This window comes from Carettochelys insculpta, chromosome 21, assembly GCF_033958435.1.
Source record: "Carettochelys insculpta isolate YL-2023 chromosome 21, ASM3395843v1, whole genome shotgun sequence".
NCBI lineage: Eukaryota > Metazoa > Chordata > Testudines > Carettochelyidae > Carettochelys > Carettochelys insculpta.
In genome coordinates this window covers 16,013,208-16,036,086 of record NC_134157.1, presented here as the reverse complement: position 1 = coordinate 16,036,086, position 22,879 = coordinate 16,013,208, and the positions used below count along the sequence as shown (strand labels likewise).

The following is a 22,879-nucleotide window of genomic DNA, read 5'->3' as shown; positions in this document are numbered from 1 at the left end:
ACAGGTCAGGCAGTGGAATAAAAGTGACAATCCTTTCAGCAAAAAAGTACCCAGGTATCAGTTTTATATCAGCATAAACCACCCACTAATTGACACCTCAGAGCTAGGGGGTGCCCCTATAATCAACCCAAAGGCCCACAAATGATTTGTGCTCTAGCTTACTGAAACCCACCTTCCAAAAGAGATGGTTGGAACCTGACAATGGTATCGGTGAGGCCTATCAGGTTTTTCAGGGGACCTGTGCCACCTGCCCTGTCTAGAACACCAATATAGCTATAGAACTAGCACCAGCCAGCTAGTGTTTCATGCTTCTAGAAAAGTTTATTTGCTGTTGGCTGCTTTCTTGAAGCTCTTGGGTTGTCGATGGTGACTCTTAAATTTCTTCTTTAAGGAACTCAACTGTGGCTGTGGAGAGAGAGAGAGAGAGAGCAATTGTACTGCTTTCCAGGAACCTCTTCATGGCTCTGGCCCATACAACTGAATGGGGCCAATGCCGGAATGCCCACATAAGACATTTTTTCAGGCTGAGAAAGTCAGTACAATCACCGAGAGACAAGACTTAACCTCCAGCTCCCCTCAGCACTTGTATAAGATCTACACAAGCTAAAATCCCCTTTCTTCCAACACAGCGTCTGCACCAAATGCTCCTCCTAGGACTGAGCAGACTAAGGCAGATTCTGTTCTTCCCTGGGTAGGGGTAGAGGAAGGGAGTGAGACAAGGACGACATCCATCTCCTCCCATCTAGCCTGGCATCTAGAATTATTCTTTCCATGGGCAAGGATGTTATCTAGAGCCTGAATGGGGCATTCCTGCTGCTGCCCAAATACCCCAGGCCTGCAGGATCAGGACTAAGATGTCTGCTCCTGTGAAGAGATCCACAGCAGAACTGGGATCACTGAGAAAGGGCAAACGGGACAACAAGGCTAAGCCTAACCCGTATCAGCCTTTCCATGCTAGAGGGGACTGATACAGGGGAGCTTCACTGAAATAATTTTAGGACCAAAGGGCACTTTTGTCTCCTTGGCCTATGATTCCCATTCCTGAGGCAGTAGGATTCAAAAGCAGGATTAGACATTTATAGGGGTAGTATTTCCAGTCACCACAGCTGAGATACAAGTTCACAAAAGGACAGAATCCCACTGCTTCACAGTCTAAGCCTGTTGCTGATTCCAGGCTACCCTGGTTGAGCCCATCTGGCATGGGCCCCTCTCTCAGACAGCAGAGCAGATGGCTCATTGGTCTAATCATGAAATAGGTCTAGCGTTATGCACCTTAGGCAGGGGAACCCCTCTGATTCTTCATGCACCTGTGCATGGCAGCACAGCACTCACCTTTCCCCTTTTGTTGCCAGCTCGTCTGGTCTCATCTATCTTTTCCATCTCCTCCCCATTCATGCTACCATTTTCATCTGCGGGCTTGGCTGCATCCTCCTCGCTGTCTGTCACAAACTCATCACCTTCCTGGTCTCCTTCCACCACTGGCCTTTTTTCTGGGAAAAGCTCAGCTAAAAAATAAGGGAAGAACCAGTCCGGGATCAGTTTCCTCTGTATGCTGGGTGCTGCTTTAATTTAGTCTGATCTTAACAGCTTCAAAGACAACTTCTATAAAGTGAACTTTGCAAATCTGAAACACCAGATTCCAGCACAGGCTGAATATTCCTGCTAACCAGGCCGTATGCAAGTATCAAAATGCCTGGAAGGCATATAAAACCAGTCTTTCAGTAGTAACTGCCCAGTACTTTTATTAACCCTTCAGCACAGACGCTCCTGTAGCCTTACAACCTCCCCTCTGCTCCAGTCTTTTTTAGTAAGGAACTCAATGGAATTCACTCTACCTGGTACGAAATCCTCTACAGGATAGGTGAGATCTCTAGGCTCCACGGAGAGGTACGAAAAGTACCCTTAAAAGCTACTTGAGTGCTATAAGTGCAGCTGCTGGAGTACAATAAAGATGTAACCTGTGTGTGCTTGCGCATGTGTGTACTTATACTCAAGTAGTAGTCCAGAGGAACACCGGTGACTTGTACTTAAGTACATTCTCCCCTCCCGCCCCTGCCCCCCCAGTAACTTGTTTGGGTACCTTTCCCACCTCTGGCTCTAGGACTGTTCTGGGACAGACAGTGCCATGCAGGTCCTGTGCTGATAAGTGCTCCTCCCCTTGCACAATCTCTGTCTTGGTGGCAATTCAGTGATAATTGGCTTAAACACTCAGGATCTGGAGAAAAGTAACCCCATCCCCTCTATTGTGCATGCAGCAATCACCACCTTCCAACATACATGCATCCTGTGTGTTCCCACTCCTGGCAGTATGTCAGTACAATTCTGCTGCTGCCCTCTCATCGCTAGCAGAGGGCTTTGTTATTTTTTTGTTTGCAATCAACAGTGGTCTATCTCCACACATCCTTCCCCGATCTGCTAACAAGGATTAAATTGACATTAAGTTAAGCTGGCTTTGTGGCTTTCCAGCAGGTAGCCAGCCACAGATATGAGCAGGGTACTAGAAACGGAGAATATCTCTTTAAGACTGTCAGAAAACACCAAAGCTCCTGCTCACGTGGGTACAGGTCACTCAGGCTGTCATCTGTGTCATCTCCTTCCTCTTCACTGGACATAGGCTCCCAGAACTCCCCCTTTCCGGAGGGCTGCCTGCTTCCATTGGCCTGGTCATTGCGACGCCGGTGTTTCTTCTGGAGGAGGCAGGCAGGGATGTACTCCACACCATCCTTCTGGCACTCTTCATCTAAAAATAAAATCAGTCAGGGCCCATTCGCAAATGATGCGAGTGGTTCAAGCAATTGGTAGTCTTGGTAAGAACAGAGTGGCCTAGATGCAGGGCACCATTCTAGGGAGCACATCAGAAATGCACACGGTATCTTTGAGCTGATCTCGAGAGACTTTAAGTCCATGAATACAAATTGGGACCCTAACCTTTCGTCATACTGCCCACAGTTCTGTTTTTAGCAGCAGCAAAGAGTGTGCTTACTGTTTGTGAAAGTTGGTGAGCTCAAGCGTGAGAGGGGTAGCCGTGTTAGTCTGTATCTGCAAAAACATTGAGAACTCCTGTGGCACCTTATAAACTAACAGATTTTTTGGAACATAAGCTTTTGTGGGTAAAGATGCATCTTATGTCCCAAAAAAATCTGTTAGTCTGTAAAGTACAGCAGGACTTCTCATTGTTTTTGCAGGCTCAACAATCCTCCAGAATGGAGTCCACTGAGGTAGGACAGCACCAGCAAAACCAATGCCAGCTTCTCATAGATGCTGCCTTAACTCTTACTGGGAGATAACTATAAGGCCTGCAGTGTAGTTCAGTCTCCCTGATCCTTTCAGACTTGGCTTCTCTTACAAAAAGGCCAACAATACCTATCAAGACTAACTGCAGGGGGCATGGCTTTTATGAGGGGACTGCTTGCTCCCTGGAACCTGGATTGGGGTATGCCAGCTTGTTTCATACAGGCCATCAGATGCCAGCAATCAGTCACTGCTAACCTGTGCAGAGGCTATCTGAAGGTGAACATTAGCACCCATAACCTGTAATCTCCAATCCCTTTGCTGATGAAACACAACTATGTCAAAAGTCAGACAAATTTAGTCTTGAGAAGACTGTGTTAATTCCCCACAGACTTCTGCAGATTGACATTAGTGAGGCGCAAGAAGTTCCCTAGTTGTTGAGGCGGCTAGTCATTTTGTACCATTTCCTCCCCATCTCCAGTGGCTACGCTGTCTTTAAGGACAGCTAAAAAAATTAAATAATTCTCTAATTGTATTTTCAGCACAAGTGGTAGTTGCCACCAGAACATGAGGGGATAACAAAAGGAAGAAAACATGCCTACAAAGACAATCCCTAATTAAAGTGTGATCCACACTATTGTAATGTTTGAGAAATTCCATTCTAAACTCAACACTCCAGTTCACTCACTAAAAAAACACTCCTCATCTCTACTTTTAAAGTCACTCGTTCCTCCTGGCTGGGAGAAGTATGCAAGGGTTTTACTCTGTATTTCTGCCACTCTGTGGAACAGCTTCCGAACACTCTATACATATTAAGCAGGAAAGCGCATTAAAAGATCAGGAAGGAAAGAAGTTAAAAAACCCATAAATGATAGAAGCACTTACACTTTTTCAGAGCTTTCTGATAGCGTCTTCCTTGGACGTGACGCAGCACGTGCACTGGAAGCTTGTTAATGTGCCTGAGCGTAAGCTTGCAAAACAGCTGATGGCTAGACAATACAAAATACATGGTTTAGTAAAGTTACATAAAGAATTTAGAGTCCTTCACCACTAAGGGGCCAGGTCAGAGACAAAATACTCCTGCAGCCCACAGAATGGATACCCACTTAAACATTCAGGCATCACTTCCCCATTCAACATGCAATTAACATTAGCAAGAACTCCAAGTGAGCCCTAAGAAAGAAACAGACGCACGGATTCTTGGTACTGGGCACAATGTGTGGCTCAAACTCGCTGTAGTCAAATGCTCTTGCTGTCTTTATCAGTCTCAGGTACTTCTTGCCACTAGTATAAGCTTGCAGCTCTGGCATCCGACATGGCAACTCATGGCCCGTCAACCTGCATCTCACCTGAGCAGCGATTAAGAAGAGAAGAAAACAACCTATTGGAGAAGCCCAAAGGCCCCTGCAGCTCTTACCGGACCAGGCATAAAGTTTCACTCTGTCTTCCTGGCTCCAGACACCCCAAGGGACTTTCCCTGCAATAAATCTCTACAGTTTGCATCATTGTGAGCTCCAAACCCCCTTGCCTGACGCAACGGCGGGGCGGAGCGGGGCGAAATAATAGATCTGGTCCCTGTCTACCTACCTCTGGGCAGGTATCTAGAGAAGGTGAAGCGGCTGTAGGGAGAGGGATCCGTCCTCTCCCCCAGGCATCACCTCCCAGGCTAATACCGCCTCCAACGTGGAGCCCCCTTCCCAGGCTTATCGCCTCATCCCACATCGGGCCGGGGGAACCCCCGGGCCTCTCACCTGAGTCCCACCGAACCAGGGGCTCACCGTGGGCCACTCGCCACCGGCCGGACCCCTCGTCTCCCGCCGCCCCCGGCCCCTCACCGCACCCTGGCGCCCCCGGATCTGGGATGTCCCCCTGGGCCTGGGGTCCCACCCGGGTCTCTCGCCGCCCCACCCCGCCGGCCTGAGCCCCTCTCCCCGGCTTGCCTTATTGGCCGGCTCGAGGAGGTGCAGCGCCGGGTGCTGCTGCAGGAAGCGCTGAATCTCCGCAGGCACCTCGCACATGACGGCGCGGGGAGGGGGACAGAGCCCGGCCCCCACGTGAGGTTCAACTCAGGCCGGAAGTGAGGCGCCCGGCCGGTGCCGGAACCATAGAGAGGAGTGGAGGTAGCGACAGAGTCCAACTTCCGGCAGAAGCCGGAAGAGACCGTGCCAGATAGCGGAAGGACGGGCCGCTGGCTGCGGGGTTCACTCCGGCAGGGCCGTCATGCCGGCCTGGAGCCGGCTGCTGCCCAAGGCGAGCTACCAGGTAAAGCCGGGGCTCCGGCCGGCCGGCCCCACAGTTGCGGCGGGGGCGGGCCGATCTCTGCTGTCGGGGGCAGAACACCGGCCCGGGCCCGGTTTCTCCTCGGGAGCTCGGCGCTGCGGAGCGGCCTCTGGGCTGGGCCCATGTGTGGGCTCTGTGCGCCGCTGCGGGGTCATAGGATCTAGGGCTGGAAGAGACCTCAGGAGGTCATCGAGTCCAGCCTCCCGCCCAAAGCAGGATCAGCCCCCCTAAATCATCCCAACCAGGGCTCGGTCAAACCGGGACTTAAAAACCTGCAGGGATGGAGATTCCACCACCTCTCTAGGTAACGGACCCCAGTGCTTCACCACCCACCTGGTGAAATTGCTTTTCCTAACTGCCAACCTGCACCTCCTGCGCTGTAACTTCAGGCCATTGCTCCTTGTCCTGGTGGTGTCAGGGCCGGGTGGAAGCGGCATATTAATTATGCCAGAGGCCTGGTTTGTTTCCAGCTGTGGGAACCGGGAGATCTCAGAAAACTTTTAACATATCCCATTCAAACACAAGGGGGAGGCACGAATCATTCCTCACCAAAGGGAACATGTGCAAGGATTGCTGTGAACAAATCTCCATTAGTCTGGTCCCTTAAAAGTCATCCAGAATTCTAGCCCATCACAAAGCTGCCGGAGGATGCATTCTGTTATAATCTGAGTGTTAGTTACTGCAGTATTATGAATACCAGCGGGGGCGCAGAGGGGATTAAGAAAAGGTCGGGCCCTGGGACCAACAGTCACAAAGTGACTGCAATATATTAAATATTAATGTAACGTCATTATGCTTTAAAATCTGTTCATGCTTATTTTTACTCGTGCATAATAAAAGTATATGTACTTTTAAAATAAGATTAACGTGACACTTTTTTGTTCCATTAAAGTGAATTGTTTAAACAAAATGGAATTATGGAGCCTTGGGATCCCTCATGCCTGAGGGCCCTGACCCAACTGTTTTTTGCCCTTATGTTAATCCTCCACTGAATACCACCTTGTGCTTCTGAAGTGGATAATTAATGTTCCTGCCTTCATGTGAGTTTAGGCCAGTGCTGAGCTCATCTCAGTTGCTCAGCTTGCATCTGCAATCACTGCACCACTTCTGCAGTTCTTTCATTTTTGTGAATTGGGTGTGGCATTTGTGAGATGACGGCAGGTCACAAATAAATGGGACACCTTGTGTCAGGAATTAAGCCATCCAGCAGCATCCAAATCTAAATGAAGCTAGTTCTAAAACATTAACCAAGAAAGATTGACCACTGTCAGTCTGTTGTTAACTACCATGATGATGTTGGTAGGAGACAAAGTGTGTGGGTCTGGCCATGCCTGTTAAGTGGTAATATGTCAATCGATATAATGAAGCTCAAAATTTATGAGATAGCAGAACTCTGATGGCATTTATATCAAGGCGTTGTTCCCAGTTGTTAAGAGAGGACAAATTAAGATGCTGTATATGATTTCTAATACTGAAGGATGTGAAGGCAAAGAGTAGTTACAATTAACTATATTCTCACAAGTGGAATTTGATTTTAAACTCTTTGTGTTGTAACCTAAGAATGATTTAGGGATGCTGGTTTAGATGTGATCTAGACTACCATTTCCCCAGCAGAAAAGAATACTATTCTTCCCTCATATGATAAGGTCACTATGACAACCATTTTCATCTGGGACTAATTGCAAAGCAGAGTGGAAACAAGATGTCTGTGATTTTGTTTAGATACCAAACTGTTTGATCAGAAGAAAAAATGTTGGATACCCTCTTATTAGGACACATTCTGGTCTATTGCAGCAAAATAAAGGTAAGGAAGAATTTTGAGGTCCTGATCCCTGTTTGTCTTATTCCAGAAGGTGTCATGTTTTAGTAGCCTTGTACACGTGATGCATTGCAACAATATTTAGTTGAAAAGAAGAACAGCTTCTGCTTGGGTAGTGGGTGGTTATTTTGTGTTTAAATGTCTTAGGATGCAATGTAATTAAAAGGCTGTTGAATTCTTATACCTACCTCAAAGAATGCTGGGAATATTAACTAACTGTAAAGTTCTTTGAAGATGAAAATCTTCAAGTTTTCCAAGTATCTTATTCATAGAGACATTGTCTAATGGAAGTAAAATAGCTAATATTAAGTCAGTAGAATGGTAGCTTTGGAGCATGTTCACCTTCCATTTCTGATGGTGCAAACCTTTCAGGAATTTAGTTGGGTTCTTACAACACGAATTCTGTTTTCATTTGAATGTATTCCAGAGATTTGCTTGAGGTCCAGCAGACATAGAAGTTCTACAGTAGCTTCTGCTAAATCTGAAGAGGATGCCTTATTCAAGTGGGGCCTTTTACTGATCCCTCTTGCCACATTTTGCCTTGGCACATGGCAGGTAAATACCATCATTTTATTCTTCTGAGATATCTGAGTATTTACGAAGGAATGGAACTGTTCAGGATGGTGCATGGCCTAACTAATGCAAAGACATGGCCTTATTAAGTAACAAGATAAAGGGTGTCCACCTGCTCCCCTCCCCAGATTTTGACCTTTTCTTTTCTGTGTCTACAGGCAAAGTCCATGCATTTTTTAGGATGAGAGATTCATTTTTTTAAATCCATTTCTTCTCCCCACTCCCCCAAAAAAAAGAAAAGAAAAAAAATAGAATATTAGGGCTGGAAGAAACCTCAGGAGGTTGAGTCCAGTCCCCTGCCCAAAGCAGAACCAACCCCAACTAAATCATCTCAGTCAGGATTTTGTCAAGCTGGGACTTAAAAACCTCTAAGGATGGAGATTCTACCACCTCCCTTGGTAATGCATTCCAGTGCTTCACCCCCCATCCTAATAGTGCAAGTTTTTTCTAATAACCAGCCTAGACCTCCCCCATTGAAAATTGAGACCATTGCTCCTGGTTCTGTCATCTGTCGCTCCTGAGAACAGCCTCTCTCCATTCTCTTTAAGACCCCCACTCAGGTAATTAAAGCCCCTCCCTCACTCTTCTGCAGCCTAAACAAGCCCAAATCCCTCAGCCTTTCCTTGTAGGTAATGTGTCCTATGACAAACTAATGTGACCCATGATGGAGGTCCAAATTTGCAAGAACTCATTATAAACAGCTGCCCTGTATATGTCAGTGTTGTGCACTACTGCTCGTGTGTCTGTGCATTTCTAGGTTCAGCGTCGGAAATGGAAGCTAAAATTGATAGCAGATTTGGAGTCAAGAATTACATCAGAGCCCATTCCTCTGCCTGTAGAGTAAGTGTGGGAGTTGAGTTGCTGTTTATGTGTGTAGCTCCAGCGATGGACAGGGAACTTACGACATGGCTCTTACCCAGGGAGCTTACTACACAATGTGCAAGTGAAGGGATGCCACAGAAAGCAACGTGGACAAGCAACAGCCAAATTAAAGGTTACTTGCACTATTTTAAATGGGGACTGTGAGGACATCCCTGGAAGAGGCATCATGCAGTGCTATAAATATATGCAGTTCTTTAAAGACGTGTAAAAAGGCAAGGTCTCTGTCTTGTAGAGCTTGCAATATAATTCAGACAAGCATGATGTGCAGCATGACTCTCCAGGGCAGGAAGGTGTTGGAGGTATTGCAGGTGATAAGATCTGTAGAGGGATGGAACCCCATTGACGTCAGTGGAAAGATTCCCATTGATTTCAGAGGGTCCAGGACCAGGAGTGGGCAATAATTTTTTTTTATGGAGGGACTACTCCAAGAATTTGGTGAGTGGTCAAGGGCTACACTCTTACCTCATATGAAAGGAGGTGCAGGTCCTGGGATGGAGATTGGGTGCAGAAGGTGGCTTGGGGTAGGCGGATGGAGTGCAAGAGGGAGCTTGGGTGAAGGGGGTTGTGACCTGGGACAGGGGATTAGGGTGCAGGGTCTGGAGTGGGGTATGGGTTCAGGAGGAGGAGTGCAGAGGTTTTGGGTTGTGACCTGGGGCAAGGGTGCAGGAGTTGTGGGCCAGAGGGTTATAGGGAGGGAGGAGTTGGGATGCCAGGTGTAGACTCTGTCTGGGAGGTGCCTATCCAGGCGGCCAAAGCTAGCAGCTCAGCAGGATCCTCCCTTGCCCCCATATGCCACTCAAAGCAGCTGGCTGTGGAGGCCATGTCCTCTCCACATGCTGTATGCCCCTGGTGTGTGGGAGGCCGGGGGGTAGGGACAACTTTGCATGCTGCCTGGCTGCAAGCACACCAAAAGGAGTGCAAGATTGTGCTGGGGATGGATGCAGCCTGCCCCCTACCACACAGAGAGCAAGTGAGTCCTGCAGTTGGCTGCTTTGAGCAGCATGTTGGGGCCTGAAAGGCCCATGGGCTGCCCAAGGTTCCCAGTGGGATGCAGGATAGTGATGGGATGGATCTGGCCTACAGGCTGCATTTTGCCTCCCCTGCCTTGGATCATGCCCACAGTACCTGGGTTCTGCCCAAGTATGGAAATACTTTGCCAGATGGAGGAAAGCAGTGCAGGAGAAGGATTCTGTTAGATCAAGTAGCCAAACAGTACTGAGTATGAAAACACTCCCAAATTGTGCTAGTTTGGGGACTGAAAAGGGAAGGGAAATCTCTCCTGTTGGTTTGAGATCTACATGCTGTGTTAGAGAGACTCTCCTCCCCTCTGACTGGTGTTCGGCAAGCATGTCACTTACAAGATGTTTGGCTGCCAGGGGCATGGGTGGGAGGCCATCTGCATCTGTGGATGCACTCAGAGTACTACTGACTCATCCTGCTACAAATCGATTCTTGTGCTACCAAATCATGAAGCCACCTGTTTATCTCCAGAGCAACTACCACCCACCTCCCCTGCATATCGACTTCTTTCCACTGCTGCTGGTGCCGTCTTTGCTTTACTTGCCACCTTGCAAATTGGTCTTTGGGAATGAGATAAATCCCAAGTGAAATTACATAACTTAACTGCATTATTCATCTCAGTGTATCCTGTTTCCTTGCAGCCCCATGGAGCTGAAGGAACTGGAGTATAGGTCTGTGAAGGTCCGAGGGTATTTTGATCACTCCAAGGAGCTCTATGTTTTGCCCCGTTCATTGGTGGATCCCAAACGAGAGGCCAGACAAGCTGGTCAGCTGATGTCCAACCCAGAGACTGGAGCAAATGTCATTACTCCCTTCTACTGCACAGATCTAGGGTATGTTCAGATTCTAACTGGAGAATCATGTAAAATGTATTCCTGTAGTGCTACAGGCAAGCAACTCAAACCCTGAAGCATGTGTAGGTTGCTCCTCCCCTCCAAAGCTTGAATTGCAACAGTTGAACTTCTTGTAAAATTCATGTTTCCTCTTATACCTGATAATCAGGAGGGTCACTGAGCCTTGAGTGCATTTAAACCCCACTACAATCAACATTTAACAGGCTTAAAAAGTAGCCATCAGAAGCTTGGCTTGCTAATCTCCTTGGTGAAGTAGAGGAAGGTGATGAGAGGCATGCTTTTGCTTATGAATGACTTTTCCTTTTATGTTCTCTCCATTTTTATACGTAACTGTAGGATCACAATTTTAGTCAATCGAGGATTTGTCCCTAAAAAGAAGGTGAAACCAGAGACAAGATTGAAAGGACAGGTAAGAGAATAGAACACAGCCTCACAACTTAGACTCCCTGGGAGAAACTTAATATGCTGAGATCTCTAAATAGATGCATTTGCACCAGAGTAGGTCACTTGACTATACAATATCTTTAAGTGGATCTTGAATACATTGTACTGCTCAAAGCAAATAGGATTTTTTCCCATTGGCTTGGATGAATGTAATGCTCTTTTATAATGAGAAATTGATACTCATCTTTTCCCCTGCTACACTGCACACACTTTTATGACCAGCCACAGCACTGGTTGTCCCATCTGTGAGTCTTGGATGGTGGTGGAGTTTTATGACCCAACTAAATATTCACCAGAGCCCAAGTGAATTTTCTGAAGGCGTGAGCTGCAAAGAAATGGTGGCTTTTCTTGTTTTTTCCCCTCCTTCCTTTAGATCCGAGATGAAATAGACCTTGTTGGGCTGGTGAGGCTGACAGAAACCCGGAAGCCTTTTGTGCCTGAAAACAATATAGAAAAGAATCGCTGGCACTATCGTGATCTGGAGGCTATGGCAAGGGTGACTGGTGCCGAGCCCATCTTTATCGATGCTAATTTCAGTAAGATAAATAGGAATCTAGCTTTATTTTTTGTTCAATTTACGTAGGCTTTTCCCTCCTCATTCTGAGCCTGGTCTGTTATCCTGAAATCTGTAATACCCATGGGAGGCAGAGGAATTCCTGGTGCGGTGATTCATAGATGTACTTTTCTCAGTGTAAAAATGCTATTCTTTTGGTAACTGGCTTACACTTTAAAGTGCTCTTCTGTAGATGCAGAAACATTTGGCAACTTTTTGTTTCCTGTTTTGCCATGTTTCTGATCTTGAGTAAGATTATCAGCATTGCAGAATGACAGCACAATATGAAATAGTATGAGAATTCTATGCTCTACCCTTCATACCACAAGGGGCCAAGCCAACATCCACATATATATGAGAGTTTGTTTCATATGCATGGGCTTAGGAAGGAAGTCAGCAAAGGGGTTCTAGAATATGGTCTATAATCAGCAGTGAGCTCTACAGGGACAGTAGGTTTTGCAAAGAGCTTAAGACCCTTGTGAGTATAAGCAATAGCATTGGGAGAGACTGACTCCATTGTACTTCTGATTTTACAACAGTCATGTGCAGTGTGACCTATTACTTTGTTACCAGAGCCCCTAGTCATAGACCAAGCCCACATTGTGCTAGGTGTTGTGTACAAACTGTTCTGCAGGCATATTTTAATATGTGGCATCCTATTGTACTTATAGAGAGCACAGTCCCAGGGGGACCTATTGGAGGCCAGACAAGAGTGACCTTGAGGAACGAACATATGCAATACATAGTTACCTGGTAAGTTACCCAGCCTGCATTTACTATTACTTTTGCTACCAGAGTTTGAATTGGCTCCCCTTATGTACCATTGCCCTCAGTAGTTCCTGTAAGCTGAGCACTTGGGTGGCCACCCAGAAGAAATTCAGTTGCTGCCCAGCACAGTGCCTGCAGCAGTCAACCTGTTTCTATTGGTGGTGCACAGCTGTACATCAAAATTTATTTTGTTCAGGGATGGAAAAAATTAAGAGGGAACATTGAACCTTCCCAGAGGTGTAACATCAAAGTGGAAGTAACAGCAGTAGAAAACATCTGACCTTTCTTCTGCTTTGCCACCTGACACAAGTCAGTAAGCCTAATAATACATGGGACGTGCTCAGGCATTTGTTGATGGTGGATGCTCCAGTGATGTATGGTATCCTGTTCTGCTGCTGCAACAACATCTCTCTCTAGAGAGACATCTCAGAGCTGGAATGGACCTCAGGAGGCCATTGTGTCCAGTACCCTGCCCTCTTGGCAGGAACAAGTACAATCCCTATTTTTTTGTTTTGCCCTAGATCCCTAAATGGTCCCCCATTGAGGACTGAGCTCACAACTCTGGGTCTAGCAGGCCAGTGCTCAAGCCACTAAGCTATCCCTCCTGCCTGTATTATTGTGACCCTCATACTTCTAGCACCTGCTGAAGCTGGTTTGTTCTGAGTGGCTCTTCCATTTCCATTTGCAGGTATGGCTTATGTGCTGCAACATCCTACCTGTGGTACAGAAAGTTCGTACAAAAAATACCCTTCTGAGAGGCCTCCCTCCTTGATGCAACAAAGGAAACCCCTAAGCTGTCACAAGATGCCCAGTAAAGGAACTGGCCTGACTTTGAAAGAATCTGAGTTCCACTGTTGAGTCTTCATCCTCTGGCCTATTGTGTGCTGTGGCTATGCAGCTCTGTAAATCAATGCAGCTTGTGAACTGGCATAAAACTGATCAGATTCTGTACAACAAATCCATAAAGCCAGATCTACCTACATTATGATTCTGGCCACTCAGCTACTACTTAGAAAATGTGCTTTGGATCACCAGGTACCCGTGTAAGCTGCAGGTATTAAGACAAAACTCATTGAGCAAATCTGATTTAGGTAAGGTTTAAACTTAAAGATGTGACTGGGGAGATCTTAGGCTCTCATGGCCTGGTCCATTTTTGCACAGGGGAGTAGTTTCTAGTTGACTACTACTCACTTGATGTGATAATTCAGGAAACTATCAATCACAAGGAGACATGAGGTATAATTTGAGTATTTGTCACGATTATGGAAACTATTAGAAATACCTCATTTAAGTGCACTCATGAACCAATGAATCAGGTCTTCAGGATTGTTTTGTTAAAGAACAGACTGTATAGGGGAAGGTTTGTAGATGAATAAAGGGCTCTTTATACATGATTTCATGCTGTGTATTATCTGAACCACCTTAGTCCAGTAGATACACTCCTTGCACAGACTATCCAACCCCATCTTTCCCAGTGTAAGCTGACACCCCTCCCCAACCCTGTAGATGAAGAGTACTCTTTCAGGGGCAGAGCAGAGGCAACATCCCTCTTTTATACAGGCTTGCTTATAGTGCCTGTTGTGAATCCTATTCTGTACATAGACTTCCACACTGAAGCGCTAAACTCTTAGGTTGTGATGAATGGATTTAGCTGACATACTGAATGCACAGTCAAAAACAATTTCATGTGACCAGCCTGGTGTTGGCCTAGTTGTGAGTACTGTATCAAGTATAAAAGGAGTTAGAATGAGGTAAACAAACTAGCCTTTAAAGCTCAGGCCCAGCCTACAGTGATATAGCACCATAGCTTGTACAAACAATTAATACCTGTATCTCACTGGGGACTGTACTGCTTTAGCTCTACAGGTCTAAACTTATTTCAAACAAAGCTACAATAAATGGCTGGGGGAGGGGAAGATACAATAGACTGATGGATTTTTCTTCTGATTCCTATTTTACAAGTCTCTACTCACAGAGATGAAGCACCTCATTGCACAGGAGCTCTAGGTTCAGTTTCTAACCTTTACAATTAGAGTCCTGAGGCCCAGTGCATAGCTACAAGTCCAGCTTTCTCATTTGTATTTAAAGAAAAATTAAGTTTCACATGCACAATGCATTCAAGATCAAATTTTTCTGGTGAGTTTCACTGGGCTTTACAGATCATGTAAGTTAAAAAAAAAAACACACATCACCCAGCATACTACAGGAGACTGGCAATAAGAGATTACATGGTTTCTGGTTCAGAAAAAAATATCTTTGCAATACGAGCAGCAGCTTCCTTTCCAGAAATATTTACATTCCCATCACTAGAGGACCCCTGTGTTCTCAAAATGGCTGTTCAAGTGAATGCCAAGATAAGAACTGAAGCTACACAACTCCTTTCTGAAATCCATTCCATAGCAAACACCAAGCTGAAACTTTTAGATTTTATTTTGGTTTTTTTATGTACAGAAAATGGGAGAAGTCCAGTACACTCAGCCCAGCTTGGTGGCCAGTTCTTTAGCCTTGGCTTTTTCAAGCTTGGCAATGCGAGCCACCGATTTTGGCCCCAACACGTTACCACCCCAGTGACGACGGATCTGGAGGAGGAAGATTCAGAAAAAAAGGTTAGACACCCTTCCACAGTCCTGCATAAGTGATCAGAATCATTAGTTAAACCCTGTATCCCATAGCATGGAACTTCAGCAGTGCTGTTCCTGTGTGAATTTATGGAGATCAAGCACAAGTCACTGACTCCAGGTTCCAGATTTCAATAACTGCCCTATGTACATATTACAGCACATTTTTCCTCAAATGGACTGTCTGATTTGATAGTGAAAAAATCTCAGACTGAGAAGGGTAGAAAAATTTCCATTTCAGGATTTAAGTTTTGAAATTTGTTAAAATTTATATGGAGGAAGTAACAGTGAAACATGGTGTGAACCGGTATCCTGGAAGCCATCATTTTAACTCAGGGAAGTTCTGGAGGGCAGACGATAAATTTCTAAGAAAGAGGACTAAAATGTTCTTTATGCAGAGAGGTTTGGGCCTGTCGGAAGTTTCAGTGCAGAATATTTCTAGCCACTCACATCTATTCTATGTCATTTTAAGCTTCTTAAAATTAACCTAGAAGCGTAGGAACTCTCAGATGTTGAGACAAAACAGGACAATGGCACTGGTACTCTTACCTCATCATATCTGTCATTGTAGTTGGTCTTTACAGCCTCCACCAACTTAGCTAGGGCTCCTTTATCCTCACTGTGAGGAGATGCTGATATTAGTTCCTTTAGAATACCAACAGAAATAGCAGCAGCAGCATTTCTGATCAACTTTTTGTCTCAGGGTTAAAAAGCTCTTAATACCATATCATTTTTTCAGGTGAAGAAATTCTGTACACATCTTTGTGAAAAGGTCCACCTCTATTATTAAAACTGCCATTTATCACTGCCTCATTATGCAGCACACTGGCAATAACTTTGCAACTCTTCCCTCCCATCTCCCAGTCAGTCCAGGTTGCAGCTCAGCCTACAATGTAATTTTAAAACACCGCAATCCAAGCCTAAACTAGATGTCCTCAGCCAGCCAGCCAGCCACAGGTCTTATTGCTGTGCAAATATATTCAGAGTTACACCTGCATTAATGATAGTGTTATCAGGCCCGATATACTGTCGGTTGTTAATCTTGCAAAGAAAAAGCCACACTAGATTTCTATTCTGACTGTCCCACCTCCACACACAAGTTTATAACTATGGGGATTAGCTACCTGCTCTCTGGTTTTAAAGAAAGCGTATTCAGATTTTTAGAAAGCATGAGAAACACTTACGGGTTAACCTGTGTGAAGGCAACACAGGTGCAGGTCTTTCTGTGGACCAGCCGCCCCAGTCTGGCCTTACCCTTGATGATACAGTATGGGACTCCCATTTTGCGGCACAAGGCAGGCAAAAAAACCACCAACTAAAAACAGATTAAGGATTTACGTCAAAGACACAAAAATGAAGACTACCTTTGATTTTACAGCATGCAGAGAATAAAATGGGTACTTTGGCAATTGCTCAGGGTTAAAAAGCTCGTGTATTTTACTCTTCATGGTGAAGTTTCAGGTGAAGAAATTCATACATCATTGCAATTGCCAATCTCGTTATATAAGAGCCAAGAAATTTACTGCTAAGAACATTCAATATGATTTGGTTTATTACATGCTATAGATAGCTGTAGTATGACAAAGGCCTAAGCCCATACAGCACAGGCCTAGTTTGAGGCCTACGGCATATCAACAATGGACATAATATGGCCTTCATCTTACTACAGTAACATGCACAGAAAATAGTAATGTCTGATTCTTTCAAGGTTAATTTCACCTACTTCATGCTCTTTTCTATTACAAATAGTGTCTTAACATACCTTTTTATCTGAGCCAGGCAACAAACCTGGCACAGCCATTAAATGCCAGTTATGGGACTTACCCCTTTCTAGCTTGATGCAGTTAGAACCAATGTTATTGAACTACTGATATTGCTGCAGAAGGTCCTACAATAATCAGGATCTGTTCTTAAATAATCTGGATCAAAGTACTTTTATGTAAGAACAAAGTGCTACATAAAACAAGCCACCTACCTCAATGGGGTCCACATCATGGGCAATCACTACTAGCTGAGCTTTCTTGTTCTCTACAAGGGTAGTGACAGTGTTGACACCTGTAAAGTATAACACCCAAGTAAGGTCCTAGGTAATGCCAAGAGCCAATACAAGGCCTTGTGTCACATGGCTTGTATACAGATCCAAGGTTCAAGTTAAGGGATTTTACTGAGCAAATGTTTACAACCAAATAAAGCTAAATTGCACAGGATAAGAAAGCAAGCACACATACATCACCTGCAGTGCAGAGGTGGATTACAACAGTAACAAACACTTAAAGTGGCTATAGCAACGAAGGGTCCTGTGGCACCTTATAGACTAACAGAAAAGTTTTGAGCATGAGCTTTCGTTAGCACAGAGTGACTTCATCAGATGCTGCAGCATCTGATGAAGCGAGTCTGTGCTCACGGAAGCTCATGCTCAAAACTTTTCTGTTAGTCTATAAGGTGCCACAGGACCCTTCGTTGCTGTTACAGATTCAGACTAACACAGCTACCCCTCCGATACTTAACATGGCTAATGAGTAGACCACCTTGTAGCCCACCTTGCCCTGGAGAGATGTGTTTTGTGAATTACATTTGGTTTAACTGTAACACTTGGTCAAACGGCAGAGACAAGTGGGGGCATTGCACTCCATCTTAGCCAAGAAGCAGCTGCTGCTCGTTCAAGGCCTCTTTTTTTTTTTCTCTTGTTCCCCCCCCCCCCCCGCCCCCAAAAAAAAGTTAGAGTACCCAAGGGGAGAGTGCACTGCTTCTGGAGCTAGTGCAACACCAGGCTGATTCACGGAGTAGATGGACCAAGTTCTTGCACTACATCCCTGTTCCAAAACTGCATTTAATATTACAAAGGGTTCCTATGGGGCCACCAGCTTCTACTAAATAAGATTTGCAAATGATGGACAATCGCTATAGCTCAGGGTTAAAAAGCTCGTATAGTTTACTCTTCAATGTGCATTTCAGGTGAAGAAATTCACACATCATTGCAATAGCTTGTCCAAGTCACCTAGCTATGCAAGTGAGATAGCCTACTGTTTTCAGTTGCTGAATGCTTCAGTTGAGGCCTCCTTTCTCTACGGATACAAGTTCACTTATATAGGTGGAAAAAAAAGTTACCAGCTCTAAGGACAGGTGGTCTTTTAGTAGGAACATCCCCCTTCCCTGCAGCTTTCTGCTCAGCACGAGCCAGCAGCCTCTGTTTTTTCTCTTGCTTGGTCTCAGGTCTATACTTGTGAGCCAGTTTCAGAAGCTGAGTAGCTGAAAAATAACCCAGATTCCATTAGTTGCCTTAAAGCCAGATTCCCCAACACTTCCACAAGGACACTTTCGTGCATCAGCGATCTTGGTGGTGATTAGTCATCACTAATTCTCAGGTAGCAAATATTAGCATCATTTGCACAGTCAATGTTTTCTCTCTTACACTGAAGATGTTCAGTGCCAGGTTAAATATTTGCTGCTGTGCAAGTACCTTTCACATTTGCACATCACAGGCTAGATCTCCTGGCTCATACCATAACTCTCTCACCGTAACACCAGACGACTTTAAAAAAAAAAACAGGATTTTTGGTTAAAGTGTAGGGTTATCTTCTCCCTTATTGCTCCTTTCCTTGTAATAGAGTAACACATTTTATATCAGCCTTCCAGATAATTATTCTGCATTACTTAGGCTGCAAATTCTTTTATAATTGTTTTTACAAGCCACTTCCTGGTACAGCAAACCCCCAATATGCGCAATTTCAACTTGCGCTTAACTCGTGTTAACAGAAGTTAAGCTCAAGTCAAAATCGTGGTGTTCTCAAAGGCTGGGGAGCAAAGCTGCTCTGCCAGCTCCTGGCTCGGGGACAGTCTTCTGCGGCAGTGTGGCTTCCCCCAGGCTTCCCCCAATGGGGAAAAGCAGCACCACCAGGGGTCTACGCCCACCCAGCTCCCCCCAGCTGGAGAAGCCAGGGGACAGACAGCTGCTCTGGGCTGCCAGAGTGGCGATGAGCCAGGAACCAGGCAGCAGCCTGGCTCCCAGCTCCACTGGGCTTGCAGGAGCCAGGCTACCACTGGTCCTCAGCTCCCCTCCACTAGCTGGAGCCAGGAAACTAACCAGGGCTCATGCCCTCAGTTTCCTGGCTCCCCCAAGATGCACAGGAAATTAGACTTAAGTGGGGATTGGGAGAACGCAACTCCTTGTGTAAGCTGGGCGGGGGGGGGGGAAGAGTCCTACTGTATCAGAATTCCATCTTTTTGACTCCCCCAACCCAATTTTCCCCTTATTCAATCAACATATCTAACCACTGTTCCCTCCAAAAGCTTGTAGCCCCTATGCTACACCATCCATCATTTACAGTGATGCAACTCAACCCTATGCATTCCATGGGCTCTTGTATTTTGGGGAGAACATGGAAGAGAGTGGGAATGATCTAAAATTTCAGAAATGGTGAAGCTTTAGCCTGACAACACAAGTCTCTTCCAATGGCTCATACTTGCAACTATAAAATATGCTACTCTGAAAAATTCCTCCCTACCCCCAATTAGAACCTGCACAAAAACAAACACTTTCAAATAAAAAAAAAAAACCCAAATCATTTTGTTTTTTCAGTGCTCAGTTACAGACTACAGCCAAAAAAAAGTTTTATAGGTCTGGTCTTTACCTGTTTGGCGATCCAAAGCCTGGGTAAACTGGTTAATCGCAGGGGGCACCTTCAAACGTTTGTAGAGGATGGATCTCTGGCGCTGAAGTCTGATGTAGCGGGGCCATTTCACAAAACGCGTTAGATCACGCTTAGGTTGGATATCCTGTCCTGAAACACAGGACACAACTCAGACAATCTAAAGCCACGCAAGCAGATTATGGAGCTCTGGTAAGGGCGCATCAGCGATCTTGGTGGTTATACATGTCAGCACTGTCACTCAGATAGCAAATATTCTTTTACATCATCTGCACATCGTCTGAAAAGCTGCTGTTCAACTAATTTAGTGGTCAGTATGCTGGGGGAATGGGAGTTTGGTCTGCTAAACAGGAATTTCAGAATGTTATTCTACCACCAGACCCAGTCCCTCTTCTCCCTCTCCACTACTCTAAAATCCAAGATTTTTGCCCACAGCCTATTGAAGTGGCATTTTTGCAGGTGGAGTCATTGCCACCCATAAGACTAAACAGGCTGTTATCAACAGTTACTGGAGCGTTGGCTGCACCTGCAATAAACTTAGTCATAGGCTAAGACACATACAATATTTCTTCAGAGCACTATGTCTTGAACAGCAGCTGAAACACCCCAAATGCCCATTTACTCACCAATGCCAAAGTTCTTGGGCCTCTTCTCAAAGAGAGGATTTACAACCTTCTTGGCCTCCTGCTTCTTGACAACAGCAGGGGCAGGTGCCACCTTCTTGCCCTTAGCCTTCTTTCCTTTTGGCTGTAAATTAAACAGATGCTATGTCTCCCACTCATGATATCCCCGCTTGCATATTTAAGATAGAACATATTAGCATACAGGTCTAGACGCTACCTTGTCACGATAGCCGTAAAACCTCAACGCCATACTCTTAATTTAAAAGCACTTACAAAGAGCTATTTGTAAGATACTGTGCTTGTGGCAAATCAAGAAACTTTATTTTCTGTCACTCAAATTCTCTTAGAAACTCAGTCCAGTGCACAGTCTGTCCCCCTTACTATTGTAGACACGTTACAATAGGAACAAGAGCTCTCCCCCGCCCACCTGTGAAGATACAAACTGGCTCCTCGCCCCTTCTTGCGGTGCTTGAGCCAGACGCGAACAGTCTGTCAGGGCAGCTAGTTAGAAGAGGGCCCGTTTGAATCCGGGTCCTACTTTCCTCTCTAAAAGTCTCCTTGCAGGTTCAGACAGCTTTAATGTCAGCCCGATCGTTGCACCCCTTCAGGGCCACAGTGTCCCCGCCGCCCCGGCCCACAGGAAGCCCCGGCTTGGCCTTGTCCCCGGGGCGCTCAGCCCGGAGGAATATTTCCCACGGCAGCACCTCAACAGTTAACCCCGAATCCTCTGGGGCCCTGCAGCAGTCGGCGCCGAGCGCGGGTGAGGCCCAGCCAGGCCGACCCGCCACACCCCGAAAAAACAGCCCGGCCAAGTCCCTCCAGGATCCCGCGCGTCTACCCCGCCAGGTAGGGTCCGGCTACGGTCCCGGTTAGGGGGTGGATGGCAGCAGATTCAACCCCCCCCCGACCGTAGCAGCAAGAACCATCCCTCACCATCTTGGATTGAGATGGAAAAAGAGAGAGCGAAGCATGCTGGGTAATATATGTATGGCTCTGGAAATCCCGCAAGAACTAGGCAACCCTCGCGAGAGGACAGGGGCAAGCGAGTGAGACAGAATTTAAAAGGACCGTGGTTTATTTCTTCTTAAAGGGAAAGTTGCCAATATTATCCCTGGGGAGCAGGTGACGCGAAGAACGGACGAAGCTGGTGCTTGTGAGATGTAAATAAAGAGCAATTCTCTAATGAGGGGCATTGCAGGGCAGCCCTCTTTTCTTTAGCAAAGCAGGTATTTGTCTTGCAAAAGGTCTTTTTTTTTTTTTTACTGCTCCGTTGTCTCTTGGCGAGCCGGGGGAGGTTAATATTAGTGCATTGCGTTCCACGCTCCCACCCAGGCATTGTTGTTGCACAACTTAGCAAAGTTTTACACCAGTTTCCGTCACCCCTGCCGAACTGCAGTTGGACCCTGCATCTACTTTGGAAAGGGCCCAGTTGTTGAGTTGGCCGAGTTATGGGTGGAGGAGGAATAGCTCAGTGATTACAGCACTGGCCTTATAGACCAGAGCTTGTGAGTGTGCTTATTGTCGGGGTCTCACTGAAACACCCCAAATGCCCATTTACTCACCAATGCCAAAGTTGGGGCTGGACTTGATGACCTCTTCCAGCATTCAGAGGGATAGTCATGTTAGTCTGGATCTGTAATACTAGAGCTGGAGCACAAAACACAGCCACCTGTATACCAGCATGGAATCACAAGGCTGGAAGAGCAACGAAGGGTCCTGTGGCACCTTATAGACTAACAGAAAAGTTTTGAGCATGAGCTTTTGTGAGCACAGACTCACTTCATCAGATGCTGGTCTTGGAAATCTGCAGGGCCAGGTATAAATAAGCCAGAGCAAGGGTGGGGATAACAAGGTTAGCTCAGTCAGCAAGGGTGAGGCTTACTACCAGCAGTTGATCTGGAGGCGTGAACACCAAGGGAGGGGAAGCTGCTTCTGTATTTAGCTGGCCATTCACAGTCTTTGTTTAAGCGTGAGCTGAGGGCGTCGAATTTGCAGATGAATCATAGCTCAGAAATTTCTCTTTGGAGTCTGGTCCTGAAATTTCTTTGCTGTAGGATAGCTACTTTTAAGTCTGCTACTGTGCGGCCTGGGAGATTGAAGTGCTCTCCTACGGGTTTTTGTATATTGCCATTTCTGATATCTGATTTGTGTGCGTTTATTCTTTTACGTAGAGACTGTCCAGTTTGTCCGATGTATATAGCAGAGGGGCATTGCTGGCACATGATGGCATAAATTATATTGGTAGATGTGCAGCTGAATGAACCCACGATGGCGTGGCTGATGTGGTTAGTTCCTGTAATGGTGTTGCCGGTGTAGATATGTGGGCAGAGCTGACAACAAGCTTTGTTGCATGGATGGGTCCCTGAGTTAGAGTGACTGTGGTGCGGTGTATAGTTGCTGGTTAGGATTTGCTTCAGGTTGGCAGGTTGTCTGTGGGCGAGGCCTGGTCTGCCTCCCAAGGCCTGTGAAAGTGGGGGATCATTGTCCAGGATGGGTTGTAAATCCCTGATGATGCGCTGTAGAGGTTTTAGCTGAGGACTGTAGGTGATGGCTAGTGGTGTTCTG

At 46.0% G+C, this 22,879-nt stretch overlaps 3 protein-coding genes and 5 non-coding genes across 8 annotated transcripts; 1 reads left to right on the top strand and 7 right to left on the bottom strand.

The window, feature by feature from the left end:
- Nucleotides 1-301: 301 nt before the first annotated feature.
- On the bottom strand, nt 302-5,322 carry SURF2 (surfeit 2). The gene is made up of 6 exons (XM_075015125.1): nt 5,172-5,322; nt 4,426-4,580; nt 4,117-4,220; nt 2,555-2,740; nt 1,333-1,505; nt 302-405 (listed from the first exon to the last, which is right to left on the bottom strand). Exons 1-6 carry the CDS (start codon nt 5,247-5,249, stop codon nt 322-324), a joined length of 780 nt encoding a protein of 259 aa, XP_074871226.1. The 5' UTR covers nt 5,250-5,322; the 3' UTR covers nt 302-321.
- A 70-nt stretch (nt 5,323-5,392) lies between these two features.
- SURF1 (SURF1 cytochrome c oxidase assembly factor) lies at nt 5,393-13,818 on the top strand. Its single transcript, XM_075015122.1, has 9 exons — nt 5,393-5,493; nt 7,234-7,315; nt 7,758-7,885; nt 8,661-8,743; nt 10,447-10,638; nt 10,996-11,068; nt 11,477-11,639; nt 12,328-12,409; nt 13,113-13,818. Exons 1-9 carry the CDS (start codon nt 5,452-5,454, stop codon nt 13,177-13,179), a joined length of 912 nt encoding a protein of 303 aa, XP_074871223.1. The 5' UTR covers nt 5,393-5,451; the 3' UTR covers nt 13,180-13,818.
- A 1,018-nt stretch (nt 13,819-14,836) lies between these two features.
- RPL7A (ribosomal protein L7a) lies at nt 14,837-21,300 on the bottom strand. The gene is made up of 8 exons (XM_075015494.1): nt 21,248-21,300; nt 20,318-20,438; nt 19,674-19,823; nt 18,151-18,291; nt 17,018-17,097; nt 16,227-16,357; nt 15,592-15,661; nt 14,837-15,003 (listed from the first exon to the last, which is right to left on the bottom strand). The coding sequence occupies exons 1-8, from the start codon at nt 21,248-21,250 to the stop codon at nt 14,899-14,901; spliced, it is 801 nt and encodes a 266-aa protein (XP_074871595.1). The 5' UTR covers nt 21,251-21,300; the 3' UTR covers nt 14,837-14,898.
- Nucleotides 15,737-15,810, bottom strand: LOC142024140 (small nucleolar RNA SNORD36). Its single transcript, XR_012648419.1, has one exon. It is a non-coding gene; the product is annotated as a small nucleolar RNA SNORD36 (small nucleolar RNA).
- On the bottom strand, nt 16,451-16,529 carry LOC142024138 (small nucleolar RNA SNORD36). Its single transcript, XR_012648416.1, has one exon. It is a non-coding gene; the product is annotated as a small nucleolar RNA SNORD36 (small nucleolar RNA).
- On the bottom strand, nt 17,946-18,023 carry LOC142024139 (small nucleolar RNA SNORD36). Its single transcript, XR_012648417.1, has one exon. It is a non-coding gene; the product is annotated as a small nucleolar RNA SNORD36 (small nucleolar RNA).
- LOC142024142 (small nucleolar RNA SNORD24) lies at nt 18,364-18,432 on the bottom strand. Its single transcript, XR_012648421.1, has one exon. It is a non-coding gene; the product is annotated as a small nucleolar RNA SNORD24 (small nucleolar RNA).
- Nucleotides 19,891-19,965, bottom strand: LOC142024141 (small nucleolar RNA SNORD24). The gene has a single exon (XR_012648420.1). It is a non-coding gene; the product is annotated as a small nucleolar RNA SNORD24 (small nucleolar RNA).
- Nucleotides 21,301-22,879: the final 1,579 nt, after the last annotated feature.